Consider the following 14186-nt stretch of genomic DNA (forward strand, 5'->3'; position numbering starts at 1 on the left):
GGGCCCTCGTGGCGTGCCGCGTCGTCCCGGGGAAAAGTCCTACGGGGTGCGCGGTTGCACCTTGGCTACATTTTCCTCAGCACGCATTCAGACTAATTTCCTGTCTCTTTCGAGCGAGTTAATTCAAAGCCGCGTTAGCCCAACGGACGAGGTGTTCGACGATTTAGACGTTACGCGTCGAGGCAGAGCAGTTTCGAGAGGTCAGATTAGGTGAATGTGGACCAGTTTGCTTGGAAAGAACCGCGGGTGACTCGATGGCTTTGCGACCGAACCGCTTCACAGTATTGAATGCAAATGACGGCGCGACGCACAACAAATCGGATTGTCGGACGGAATTCCGCTTCACAAAATGCAATATTACGTCCGCTCGGATCAACACGGTGAATGAGAACCAGTCGTCCTCTGAAATGAGCTGGTACAAGTTCGCCTGCACACAACAGTTTTGCAGCTAGATCGTCTGTCTGAATTACGTATAAAATGCCTGCGTGACTTTGAGTAAATCTGGTATGCAGCACATTATCGACACATGGTGAAAAAGGGTAAATTAATGCCAGGTTAGCTGGAAATGAGCTTTCATAACTCCTCTATAGGCAGCGGTGCTGCCGCTCAAGGACTCTTTATCCATTTATCCGGATTGGGGTTGCGGGGGCGGCAGCCTCCCCCCCAGCCACTTCGTCCACCGTTTCAAGGGGAATTATGAGACAACTGGGGGACGTATTCTCTCTTACATGTGCTGGGTCATCCCCGGAGTCTCCTCCCGATGGGACGTGCCCAGAACCCCTCGGGGGGGGGGGCACCTTAACGTGATGCCCGCGCCGCCTCATCTGACCGCCCATAATGTTTAGAAGCGAAGGCCAAACCCGGGCGACCGAGCTTCTCACGCTAACGCTAAGGGAGAGCCCCGACACCCAATGCGAAACTTATTTTAGCTGCCTGTACCCACCCGCGATCCTGTTCTGTCGGTCGTGACCAGAAGCGCAGAACCAGAATTGATGGTAGGAACTTAGATTGAATACTTTTTTTTTCCCCCCTGACTTCATGTTACTTACATCGTTGTACATTGAAGCCATGTCAGAAATATGCTGCAATATCCGAAAGGTTAAAATAGGGAAAATGGAAGCCAAGGTGGTTAGAAATGTCACCGTACAGGTTCACATTTGCATAAATTTTCAATCACTGCTCTGTATTAAATATAATGTCAAAATACACGTCCGTTGACCTTGTCGAAAGCAGCCGTGTTGGGCTGTCGGTAATATCTGAGCAGTATATTAATGACCAACGGCTTAAAAGAGGGAAATGAATGCCAGGTCGGTTAGAAATAAGATATGTAAATGCACCTACACCACAAATATACAGTCAAATATTTTTTTAAATTATAGTACATATAAATATTGCAATAAATCACTATTCAGATGAATTATAAACTACACATTGGCACATTACTTGAAATTGTCAAAAATAGCTCTGTAAGTACCGTAATTCCTGGCCTACAGCACGTACCTGGTTATAAGCCTCACCGAGTACATTTGTAAAGGAAATACCATTTGGTACAAACACACGCCGCAGCTGTGGAAAAGCTGCAAGTGCCCACATTGAAACCCAAATTCAAACACGAAATATTTACAAAGACGGTACATAGAAAGTTTAACGCTAGCGCTAATGCTAGCACTAACACCGCGCTAACGCTAGCACCTCTCTAAAACTAGCACTAACGCTAACAGCGGCGATTAAAATAAAACTTACCGGTAAATATCACTGAGACACGGCAGGAACACAGCAGCAACACGCTAGCACAGCGCTAGCGCATCGCGAACAGGGCCAGTAAAAGTCACTTCCTCGGCACGTCCACCGGTCTCATTCTTACCTTTTCCGCTCGCGTGCCCCCTTGCGGCCGTTAGAAAAAAAATGCACAAATTATCTGCATCGCTGCATAAACCGCAGGGTTGAAAGCGTGTGAAAAAAGTCGCGGCTTGTCGGCGGGAAATTACGGAAATATGTTGGTGACATTATGCCAGATTCAATAAAGTAAATTAAGACCAGTTTGACCAGAAATAAACAGTATTTTGCATCTAAATCACTAATCTGTATTAAATATAAAATACATGGGCAACTGTCAATCTGATGAAAAATGAAGCCCAATTTGTCCAAAAGCAACATCTGTGTACACAATAATGTTGCCACATCTTATTAAATAGAAAAATGCATATATTCTAAATTATCAATAGCAGATGCAATAGGTAATACAACTTGATTAAATAGCAGAAGTTATTGTCTGACTGCCTTTAAATAAGTTTGCGTGATTTCTTTTTACACTTAAAATACGTACACAAAACTAAACATTATTATCTGTGCCCCCCCCCCAAAAAAAAAAAACTAATTGGACAAGGTGTTGTTTGAGTGAACTCAAGAGTTAAGATGGCTGCCAATGTGGGTAAAAGTTAGCATGCTAGCTGTTAGCTTAGCTGCATGTGTCACAGTGGAGGAAGAAGCGTTAGCACTTAGCTTTAGTACGGAGAGACTTTCAAGCTATCCGCATCCAAGCAGGTCCAAAGTCAAACGGCAGGAAGGTCTTCGCAAAACACGCTACATGCAGAATACCGGAATACATAAATTACAAGGAGTCTTCATACTTTGTTCAGTTTTGTTGACATTATTAAGGGCAGGTTACTCACACTTCTGTCAGTCTGGTTTGTGTCAGGTGTGCCACCTTGATCTTCCCCACTTCCTTTTCCTGTCCTTTACTTCCTGGTTCAGGTCAGCCTCTGGGCCTATGGACAGGCTTCCAACTACGCCATCTTGTGTGTCATAGAGGTCAGAGAACAGATCTGATAGGTGAAGCGTGAAGTTTTTCTTCTATCGTTAATTTATCCGATTGGTCTAAGGACTGTGGTGACATCACTGGAAACCTATCCATTCTACTTTTTGCATTTAAAAAAAATAATAAGAAATACAAATCTATATTCTTGGCAGTTAATATCCACTTATTCACAGTTGGTTATTCACTCCCCCCCCCCTCCCCCCTCATTGCTAGCCTCAGCCATTCATTGCCCAAGATACTAGCATGTGGTGCTATAGGCCTGCCTAATTGGAAAGTAGTAATTGGTGTCAAAGATGTATGTTGATGTGCTGTATTTAAACTGAGGGACCACGATCTGTTTGTCAGGGAGGATCTAAGTTTATCCCGAGACGTTAGCATAAGTTACTGGGTGTTCTCCTCTGCTCTGTGGCTATTGAATAAGTCAAGCTAACAAACGACAATGAAATAGCAAAGCTAGCTAGCGAGAGAATCGCTCATGTTACGTTTCCCGGTCACTCGTTGTGACAGATTTGGACAAGGACCGACTCGCTGGCCCAAGGAGGAATGTTGATTTAAAAGTAACACGGGAAATGTAAAGCTCGATCGTTGCCTCCCTCCTTCTGACAGTAGCTTAGCGATGTCTCGGGCGTATTTCAGTCAAGCTAAGCCGCGATTACTGGCTCGTGATTGGATATTTCCAATCAAATCAGCCACACGGAGGCCTCGGACACACGAGCCAACTGTTGAAATCCCGGGCATGTGTTTGCGATTGTCATTTATTGTCTCCACCGTGGGAAAATGCGCCGCGTCTCTTCCCGTCTGCAGCAGTCCGGGCATACGAGGATGCGATTGAAGATGAAATTATAGTTTTTTTCTTCGCAGCGCGATTGATCTAGCCTTGTTATGACGATATTTCGGGCTCGTGGATGATTTACTCCGTTTATCATTTTAAGTGCATTTCGGGTCATATGAACAGTTGTGCTCAATTTAACCAAAATCTGAAGATTATTTCAATTAATTGTTGGTCAAATATTTAAAAAAAGCATGACTGATTTTCATGAAATACATTTTATGTGCTTAAAAAAACCCACAGTAAATGCTTCCAATTCTTCCCTAAATGACAATGTAATGATTGGAAATCACTGTAAATACATTTTAAAACTTTTTCTTATGATCTTTTGAAAATAGTTGTTGGTTCACACATTTGTACAGTTCTGGATCCTTCGCGTGTTTAGGCCCCCTAAAAATCTATGCATGTGTTTTGCCTCCTGGTGTGCATTTTAAACCACCAAAAAAAAAAAAAAATTGAGAACAATAAAACAACACGAAAATACAAAAGTGAAAACAAATGACTGGGTTTTTTTTTTTTTTTAGATATTAAAAAATGTTGCATACATCAGAATTTTTGTGTGCGTGCGTGTTTCCCCTGTTTGGTTTCGGTTCTCTATCACATTGTTTGCGGCATCACGATGTTGAAATCGATAAGTCAATGTGCTAAATGTCAACCTGCACGTTGTTTTCGTTGCTGTAAAAAAAAATTACATTAAAATTAAATTAAGTTAAATTACATTAACCCTAAATTTCTTTTTAAAAAAAAATCTCAGTGAATAATACATATTTAATTTTTTTTATCTTTTTTTTTAAAAGGGCATTTATTATTTTAAAAATTAGGATCGTCTCATTGTACGCAGTGTGTAACATCTATCATGCCCCCCTGCCCCTTCCCGATTCTTTCTTCCAGTGGACGCAGAGCAAGCGGCTTCACTGGGGTCCGAGGGAGAGGATGAGGTGGGCCTCTGGAGCCTGGAGCCCCAGGACTACCAGGAGAGCCCGGACAAGATGAGCCGGACTCCCAGCGAGGGCACGGAGGAGCCCGGCAGCCCCGCCCTCTCTGCGCAGCCCCAAAGCCTCAGCCCCGGGAGCGGCGGAGGCGGCAGGAAATTCTGGGCCCAGGTGGAGCCGGAATCCGAGGCCACAGACGACGGAGGCGGCGGCGGCGGCGGCGTCGCCTCTGCCCCTGACAGGGAGGGGGAGCAGGGATCACTGAGGATGCGCTGTGAGTTGACAATAAATCACATGAGATTTTATCCGGGCCGCCATCCAGACAAGTGGGTGGATTTTGGACTGCGTGTGTGCAAATAGCGTCGCAGGCGCTCACAAGAGCAAACGGAATTATGGTGGTGAACTACGTGCCCTTTTCAAATTCTTAATTCTCCACCGTTAATGATGTTATAAAACACACCGAAAAAAAAAAAAAAATCAGCAATTTGAACTTAGTGCAAAACTTCACAACAGTTTTTTTTTGGTTTTTTTTTTTTAGGGGGGGGGATATTTAGCAGAATCAGGATTACAGTGTTTACCTCAAATAATTACAAGATGTTGTTGCTAGGCAGAATTGAGCACCATTACCTGCCCTATTTGGGAGTGGATGGGTGGGAGGAGTTTGGCCATTACCAGCCACGCCCACTACACAGTTGGAATCAGGAATTAGGAAATTGATCCCAAAACAGCTGGTAAAGTGTTAGCCTCATAGTTCTGAGGTCCCGGGTTCAATCCCGGCCCCACCCGTGTGGAGTTTGCGTGTTCTCCACCCGTGCCTGTGTGGGTTTTCTCCAGGTGGGCACTCTGGTTTCCTCCCACATCCCAAAAACATGCAACATTAATTGGACACTCTAAATTGCCCCAAGGTGTGATTGTGAGTGCGAATTCCCGTTTGCCTCAATGTGCCCTGCGATTGGCTGGCGACCAGTCCAGGGTGTCCCCCGCCTCCTGCCCGTTGACAGTTGGGGTAGGCTCCAGCACTCCCCGCAACCCTCGTGAGGATAAGCGGCAAAGAAAATGGATGGATGGATCCCAAAACAACAGATATGGGGATTTATATTTCACTAATGAATCATTAAAGAGGGAAAAAAAACAACATTGGGGTCACATTAAAAAAAATATATTAAAATTAAAATGCAAAATAGCAAAAATATGATAAAAGTGGTAATCTCATGAGGAAAAGACGTCCAAATATTAAGAGAATACAAAGGATTTTCTTTTTCGTGAAACATCACAATATGCTATAAAAACATGCACTCAACATTAAAGAATTGCGAGAAACATGATCGTCTTATGAATGCGTAAATTAGCGCATATAAGCAGTTTGTTCTTAATAGTTCAACTTTTTGTCATAATGTTAATTTCTTCCGTGCTGTAAGAATAACTTTTTTCTATGATACTGTGTAACAACTTGATTTTCGATTCCAGCTTCTCGCGCTTAGTATTTCCACTTTATTCTAAAGAGTATTCCAGCCTTTTATGTATTGAAATATTCTGATATCACGTTTGTCCTTGTACAGCCCCCCCCCCCCCCTCCCACAACCCCCCGAGTAAAATGTAAAAACTTTTATTTCACGTGTTTTCTCACAGTTATATTGCATTGTGGCCCAAATGCGCTTTTGTCGAAACGTACTCAGTTATTGTTCGGTTACGAGGCGGAATTAAAAGGGCTGGCGACAAAAGGCGGCGTCGCAGCGTTTCCACGCATCAAAGAGGTGACGTTTGCGGCCGGCGTTGCCGCGACGCGAGGCCTTTCCCTTTCTAATCCGGGCGAGATGAAAGCCTCACGCGGTTCCGCCGACTTAACGGGCGCCCGGCCCGCCCGCTCGTGTGATTTTGGCCTCGTCCCCGCCGAAAGGCACGGCGGAGTTTTTACAGCGGCCGACCGCACGGGCTCCGTCCCGGGGCCACATAAAAAAACACCTCCAAATTTGCCAACATCTGCAAACATTTGAAAAATCCTCCTAAAGTGGGCCCTGAGCGAAGCCGACTGGCTCCCACGTGGACTTGCGTGGCTTTCTCCTCTCGGGTCGCGAGTCACCGCTCCCACGGACGCACATAAGGAGGAATGTTTGTTTGTTTCCTTTCCACATTTAAGTCAATCATTTAGATCCGTCTGCGGTGGCAACGCTCACTGCGAGCTTAATGAACATGTTTACACAAAAACATGGGAACGAAGCGAGCTAGCTGGCGTAGCGAGCACATCGAGTTCAGAGGTCAGAGGTCACGGGTTCAAATGCTGGCTCGTGTGGAGTTTACATGCTCTCCGTGTGCTTTTGCGGCATTTTTCCGGGCGCGCCGGCTTCCTCCCACATCCCAAAAACACGCAATATTAATTGGACACTCTAAATTGCCCGTAGGTGTGATCGCGGGTGCGGCTGTTTGTCTCCGTGTGCCCTGCGATTGGCTGGCGACCAGTTCAGGGTGTAACCCGCCTACTGTTTGATGGCAGCTGGGATAGGCTCCAGCACTCCCCGCGACCCTCGTGAGGATAAGCGGTGAAGAAAATGGATGGATGGATGGATGGATGGATGGAATAATCTCTCATTGATGTTTTCGATGAGTCCGATTTATGAAGAAAAGATTGTTTTTCTAGGCGGCATGATGGTTCAGCTGGTAAAGCGTTGGCCTCACAGTTCTGAGGACCCGGGTTCGATCCCGGCCCCGCCTGTGTGGAGTTTGTATGTTCTCCCCGTGCCTGCGTGGGTTTTCTCCGGGTGGGCACTCCGGTTTCCTCCACATCCCAAAAACATGCAACGTTAATTGGACACTCTAAATTGCCTATCGGTGTGATTGTGAGTCCGATTGTTTGTCCCTATGTGCACTGCAATTGGATCGCAACCAGTTCAGGGTGTACCCCTCCTCCAGCTGGGATAGGGTCCAGCACTCGCCGCAACCCTTGTGAGGATAAGCGGCTAAGAAAATGGGTGGATGGGTGGATTGTTTTTCTAAATTTCCACCCCTTCATTCAAAACAGGAAATGATTTTAAAACGATAAAGCAGAAAACACATAAACCTAAATGGATTTTGGTTCGGTTACCGGTTTGGTCCATAACGTGTTAGAAAAGGGCAAAAATGTGGGTAATTATTTTCCAAACTGCAAGAAGATAATGTCTTATTTTGATGAAACACAAAGATAATAAAATAAACCTGCTTTATGATTATAATTCATGCAATTGTTTTTGATTTTCTCCTTTCCCGACCTGAGAAGTTACGACGACAGCCAGATCGAGCAGAAGACATCTTGAAATTGTATAAAAAAAAAAATAATAATAACCCGCATGTTGGCCTCATATGGAGACGTGTTTTCGATTTTTGCCTCATTCCAGGATTTAGTCGGATTTGTAAGCAAAATAATGCGCTGTCATTAGTAGCAAACAGATTCAGGGGGCTACCTAAATATGATATGACACAATATACATACAACACATTTTCAGAATAGCAATGTGTATAACAATGTATTCTTACTTTCTTTGGATTACATCATTTCCTCTGTGAACAGGAATTCACGTGAAAATGAGTCAACCCACACTGAAAAGGAAAAAAAAAATTTTTTTAAATGAAATCATCACAATCCAAGAAAACTGTTGTACCTTTACAAAAAAAGTCATAATAATGTGGGGAAAGAAGTACTTTTACTAGAATGATAGAGATAATATAGAAAAGTATACAAAATATAAAAAGTAGTATCTTAAATATTACCCCCCCCCATGACCCCAAAAATATTTTTATGAGATTATGGAAGACAAAAAGTTGTTATAATTCTTGGTAAACATCCCAGTTTTACATGGATAAAATTGTAATATTACATGAAAAAAGCCCCAATGGAGAACATTTTTATATGTCATGTCATGTCATTATCCGAGCGGCTTATCCTCACAAGAGTTACGGGAAATCTGGAGCCTATCCCAGCAAGCTTCGGGCGAAAGGCGGACTACACCCTGAACTGGTCGCCAGTCAGTCGCAGGGCAGATATCGACGCCATCACGGAGCGGGAATCGATCCCGCGCCGCCCGCACCAACGGCGGGCGTGTGTACATTTTTATATGATTAGAATAAAGTCTCAATTTCTGAGACTTTAGGAATGAGTAAATGAGGCATGAGTAAAATATTCTCAGAGCGGTGTCAAAATATCACTTGAAAACATTTTTACAGAACAGCTGTCATATTGCAAGAAGAAAGAAGTAACATTATGTATTTTGAAAAGCTTTCACAATAAAGTCGCAGTGCTCCAACAAAAAAAAGTTGTAATATTCCAAGAGTGAAATCATAATTTTCAGAATAAATTAGAATTTAAATTAGGTGAATAAGAATAAGAAGGGTAGTTAAAGTTATACATTTACGTGAAAAGTCAGTATTTTTTTTTATTAACCCCCCCCCCCCGCAAAAAACAAAACAAAAAAATGTACACTGATTTTCAAAAGTGATGCCGGTGTGAAAATGGGGTGCGTTTCATACATTTTTCCTCCATCCCCATTTAGGTGGGAGCTCAGACTCCCAGATTGACCTGGAGGACCTCGCCCACTACGAGTTCCTGGCCAAGCTGAGGAAGGCCTCGACCTCCGCCAGCCTCTTGGACCACTTCGGCCGCAACGGCACGGCCGCCGTGCGCCGTCTGGAGGGCGGCGGCGGCGGCGACGGCGGGACGCACGAGGAGCTGCCGCCCGCCATGTGGTCCCCCGCAGTTCAGCACCACTCGCCTGAGGGAGCAGGTGAGCTTGTGCGAAAGACCATCGCAACACCTTTTATAATAATAATAATTCTCTATTCATGAACCCCAGATGCAAGGAGGAGGCTGCAGGCCTGTCCCTTCTGCCACAGGACCTACCAGCACGGAGCCATGCTGAGGGACCACATCAAATACTGTCAGGAGAGGGACCGGGGCCACATGGCGTGTCCCTTCTGTGCCCACACTGCCCCCCACAGGGCACAACTGGAGCAACACCTGGCACTTCACCACCAAGCGCATGACAAGGTGAGCGTCCGTCCCTCCCACGTTCAAGACGGGAAGACTGGAAATAAAGAAGTTACCCGTTCCTAATGGTCGTCTGTCGCCCCCGGTAGACCGCCATCGCTTTGGATCAGGGAGTGGAGACCCGCAAGTTCAAATGTCTGCAGTGCGGGAAGGCCTTCAAGTACAAACACCACCTCAAGGAGCACCTCCGCATCCACAGCGGTGAGACGGAAGGAAGCGCTACGGCACAGTCTGTTGTCACCTTTCGAATACGTCCCCCCGCCCCCTGAGAAATTGCAAAACTTAACCTGCCTTGCTCAGTGACCGATGACTGTGGTCTTTGTGGCGCTCCGTGTGGAAAGTACCCCCAGGGAACTAGTATCCGAATTGAATAAAGCGGCACAGTGAACAACTGGTCAGCACATCTGCCTCAGTTCTGAGGTCCCGGGTTCAGATCCGGACTCCCCTTGTGCTGAGTTCCGTGCCTGCCTGGATTTTCTCCTCGTACCCACATTCCAAAAACATACAGAGTACCTTGAAAACTCAAAATTGTCCAAAGGTGGGATTGTGAATGTTTGTCTGTGTGTGTTCATGGTGCACCCACTCACCCAGTCAGATGGAATAGGCTCCAGCACACCAGCAACCCTCGTGAGGATGAGCGGTAAAGCAAATGGATGAAATGAAATATAATCAAATAAAATCTGTAAGTTGAATTTCATTTCTGAATTTACCTCTTCTGTGTGTTGCCTCCAGGAGAAAAACCGTACGAGTGTGCCAACTGCAAGAAACGTTTCTCTCACTCGGGTTCCTACAGCTCCCACCTGAGCAGCAAAAAGTGCCTCGGGAGCTCAGCAGGAACAAGCGCCGTGCTCAACGGACACGGTCAAAATTCCTACCAGTACTCCTTTCCAGGATCTCCGTCTTCATGGCGAGAGAGGATCAGCAAGGGCTCTCCTTTGGCGCCGCAAGTCCAAGACAGTAGCAGGCCCCTGGGCCACGGACCGGAGGATCCTTCCCAGCATTCAGTGCAGGATTTCAGCTTCCGAACTTCAGAGCTGGCTTCCCTTTGCAACCCCTCAGCAGAGCTTTCTCTGAGAGCCAGCATATTGAAAGGGACCACCCTGCTGCCTTACATCCAGTCTGGCTCCAAGTTTGAAAAAATGCTGCAGGAGATGCTCCACAGGGAGGTGAGGAAGTACGAGGACATTGACAGGAACGGGGGTGGTCCCGACAGGAGGGTATCGCCAGAGAGGAGGCCCCTGAGAGAGGAGTTGAGAGAGCGGGACAGAGGGGCTCTTGGCATTACGTGTCACTGGTGCTCCCAGGTTTTCCCCAATGTGGTGGTTTTCCAGCAACACGAGCGCTACCACTGTAAGATGAACCGAGAAGCCATGGATGTGCCTGAGGGTCTTTACAACAAAGACCACCACTCGCCGCCTTTGTTCTTGTCGACGTCGGAGATCAGCAAAACTAACGACGTATCCAACGGAGCCTCTGAAAATGGATCCGCAGTGCAGAAGTGGCCCTCCGTACCTCAGCAGCTTCCGGGCACACTCCCTTCCCCTCACGACCACTTGGACTCCTCTGGCCAGGAAAAGGGCAGCCCCAGCCGTGTCTCGGAGTTGCCGTCCCCTCACACCAGAAGACGACTCCCATCCTTGGGTTCTCCGACTGGCCTTGACCTCAGCTGCCATCCCCAGGAACTCTCCTCGCCTCATAACCACTCTCAGAACGAGCCTCTGGACCTTTCTGTGCGCAAGCAGATGTCAGACCAAAGAAACGGCAATGGGAGCGCCGCCAAACGGGAGAGGACAGAAGACCGGACCAAACAGCTGAGTCGGCAGAGTCCCAACCAGCTCTCGGAACAAACCTTACACCCTCACCCAATCTTCAGAGCACATGCCGCTCCTGTGTTTCCAGGCTCCGTATACAACGGATTCCCCTTCTTCAGCCAGTCTGCTTTGGGGTTTGCAGGGCATGACGGCATCGCACCTCTTCCTTTCAGCCCGTCGCCTGGATTTCTTTCGCCCTTGGCTTACATGGTGGAGGCTGAGTCTGAGGCGACGTTGAAGAAACTCCATCATGAGAGACAAGCACTCATGGTAAGCATGGATTCGCTTCGGGTTTCAATCATCCATTGTCCTCCGCTGATCTGGGGAATCCATACCGTTGTCCACCCAAGTTTGTTTTTTCTCGACTGGTGTGTAAGTTACAGCGGTATCGAACTGGACTGTGAATTTTCTGGCTCCTGACACCGTATCAGAGATGTAACAAATCGGATAGCGGGAACGTTAACGCTCAGCACTCTTTCTCAAAGCCCCTCCCGCACTAGCCTTCTTTTTCCAGGCTTGCAGACCTCCGAGTAAATTTCCGATTTAAACCTAACATCTGACTTTGCTGACTTCTGGTGTACAGTCAGAGACGCAACAAAGGCGAAAGTGAAAAGTTCAATGACAGTGACTGCCTGTCACGATACGGGGCTCAAGGGTGGACCCAAATGCACAACTCCAGAGACAGCAGACAGTACAGAGGAAACCTTTATTCGGTCCGAGGTCTGAGATCAGGTAGACAGTCCAAACAATCCGAAGTACCAGTACGGATGGGCTTACGAGGGTGGTCAGTGGACAGGCGTGGGTCGGTGCACGGAGATCAGAAGTCAGGAAAGCAGGAGTGCGGGAACGAGGCATCAAGAGCAACGATCTAGCGGAGTATTTGTCGTCCCCCGGGTCCTACATGTACTGGGTCTAATCAGTGGTCATGAGGCGCAGGTGTGCGCCTTCTGATTAGCTGGCCACGCCCAGCCCGGGCTGGAATCCAAGAGCATGACACTGCCCACGCTTATTTTGTGTTTTAAGCAATTGTCACTGTCCCAGACGAAAGTTGGCGGTGTCTGAATCTGAATCCGTGAAGCCGCAAAACTGCAGTGAATGCCAACTTTAGACGAGGAAACATTCCGTTCCAGTTTGTTTAGTCTCAAAGCTACTATGCTATACTGTTATGCCTCTGATACACCGATTTTAGAAGGCAGTGCGCAAAGCGCTCTACACTTCCCTTTCTCTGGGCCCACTGAGGCATTCCCAGGGCCCAGTATGGGAGGTTCTTGGTTTACGGCAGTCCCGATGTACAAGGTTTCAAAGTTATAAACGGCACACAGTGACTAGTAAAGTAGTTCTCACAGCGGTGCAAGAATATGTGGTCACGCGATTGTCTAGAGAACAAGTACAGTTTGTCACTTGATTGTTTTGTATTAAGTATTAAGTGTTTCTCGTGAAAAATCCTTTACTGAAATTATGATTTCACTACTCTGTCCATGTGGGTTAGTGAGAGACTACGGTACGTCCCAACTTGCGGATAAATTCCAGTTACATCACCACTGTAGGAACGGAACTGTCTTGCCAACCCCCTTTACCGGCAGTGTGACGAAACCAGGAAGCCTTTTGTTTTGAAATCAATTATATTTCCACACATGTAATTATCTGATGAGGCGAAATAGCCGTCTGAATCTGCGTTCATTCCATTCTATCGAGAAAGGCAGAACAAATTAATGCCAGCTCTACGTTTCGCCTTGCCAGTAAGGCAATACGATAGAAGCTCCAGACTTTCCTGTCTCTGGTCAACTTCACTGGGGGGGACTCTAAGGCAAGTCCCAGCCCAGCTGTGGGAGATTCAGTGCCTCCAGCATGCCTCAAGACCTCCTCCACGGAGGTGTCTGAAGTGGCTCCTTTAGGAGTTGCACCCTCCCAGAAGAAATTAAAGTCTTGAAAACCTCTTCTAAACGATCCACGGTTCCTGTGGTCTTGCAGGGGGAGGTGTTAAACCGCGGCGCTCTCGACTACCTCTCAATGATGGATGAAGGCTTCGAGGGAGACGTTGGACCCGGACGCAAGAGGCTGAAAAAGACAGACGAGGGTCTGTATGCTTGCGACATCTGTGAAAAAACCTTCCAGAAAAGCAGCTCTTTGCTCAGACACAAATATGAACACACAGGTGGGAACGCGAAAGAAAATGTAATTTTCCCCGGAAAGATGGAAACTAACATGTTCTCTGTTCCAGGAAAGCGTCCTTACGAATGCAAAGTGTGCAACAAGGCGTTCAAGCACAAACACCACCTGATCGAGCACAGCCGCCTCCACTCGGGGGAAAAACCGTACCAATGTGACAAGTGCGGCAAGCGGTTCTCTCACTCGGGCTCGTACTCGCAACACATGAACCACCGCTACGCTTACTGCAGCAGGGACCAGGACCACGACCAGGAGCACGACGACGTGCCTCCAGAGCCCGCCGCCTTGTCCGTAGAGGACACGCAGACGCCGCAGTCCATCCTCAGCGACACCAGTCTGGACGGAGGCTCAGAAGTCCCCAAAGAGGACGAAGAAGACCGGGAAGGAAGAGCTGAGGAAGAGCCGGTGAACCAAGAAACTCAGAAAGACGAGAGTTGCACTGGAGGAAACGACTTCCGTGGGGCGGAGCTCTGGGAGTCCCACACGCAGGTCCAGAACGGAGACTTAGATAAATGTGAACTGAGCCTTGACGCAAGAGATCTACCCCGGATACAAACTTGAGAGAGTCTGAATTGGCAAAGCATTACATTCAGCGACTGTCCTTCGAAAGATA

The 14186-nt window shown here is 47.1% G+C and overlaps 1 protein-coding gene across 1 annotated transcript; it reads left to right on the forward strand.

Annotated features, from left to right (window-relative positions):
- The first annotated feature begins 4355 nt into the window (after positions 1 to 4355).
- Positions 4356 to 14151, forward strand: LOC133507429 (zinc finger E-box-binding homeobox 2-like). Its single transcript, XM_061832426.1, has 7 exons — positions 4356 to 4853; positions 9100 to 9330; positions 9400 to 9593; positions 9683 to 9794; positions 10326 to 11674; positions 13376 to 13559; positions 13626 to 14151. Exons 1-7 carry the CDS (start codon positions 4637 to 4639, stop codon positions 14132 to 14134), a joined length of 2796 nt encoding a protein of 931 aa, XP_061688410.1. The 5' UTR covers positions 4356 to 4636; the 3' UTR covers positions 14135 to 14151.
- Positions 14152 to 14186: the final 35 nt, after the last annotated feature.

This window comes from Syngnathoides biaculeatus, chromosome 10 (genome assembly GCF_019802595.1).
Source record: "Syngnathoides biaculeatus isolate LvHL_M chromosome 10, ASM1980259v1, whole genome shotgun sequence".
Lineage (NCBI taxonomy): Eukaryota > Metazoa > Chordata > Actinopteri > Syngnathiformes > Syngnathidae > Syngnathoides > Syngnathoides biaculeatus.

Excerpts from the sequence above, each read along its gene's own strand:
- LOC133507429 (XM_061832426.1), top strand. The coding sequence starts at position 4,637 with ATGAGCCGGACTCCCAGCGAGGGCACGGAGGAGCCCGGCAGCCCCGCC. Across the intron at positions 9,331-9,399 it reads CCACTCGCCTGAGGGAGCAG|ATGCAAGGAGGAGGCTGCAG; the intron begins GTGAGCTTGTGC and ends CATGAACCCCAG. Across the intron at positions 13,560-13,625 it reads ACACAAATATGAACACACAG|GAAAGCGTCCTTACGAATGC; the intron begins GTGGGAACGCGA and ends TCTCTGTTCCAG.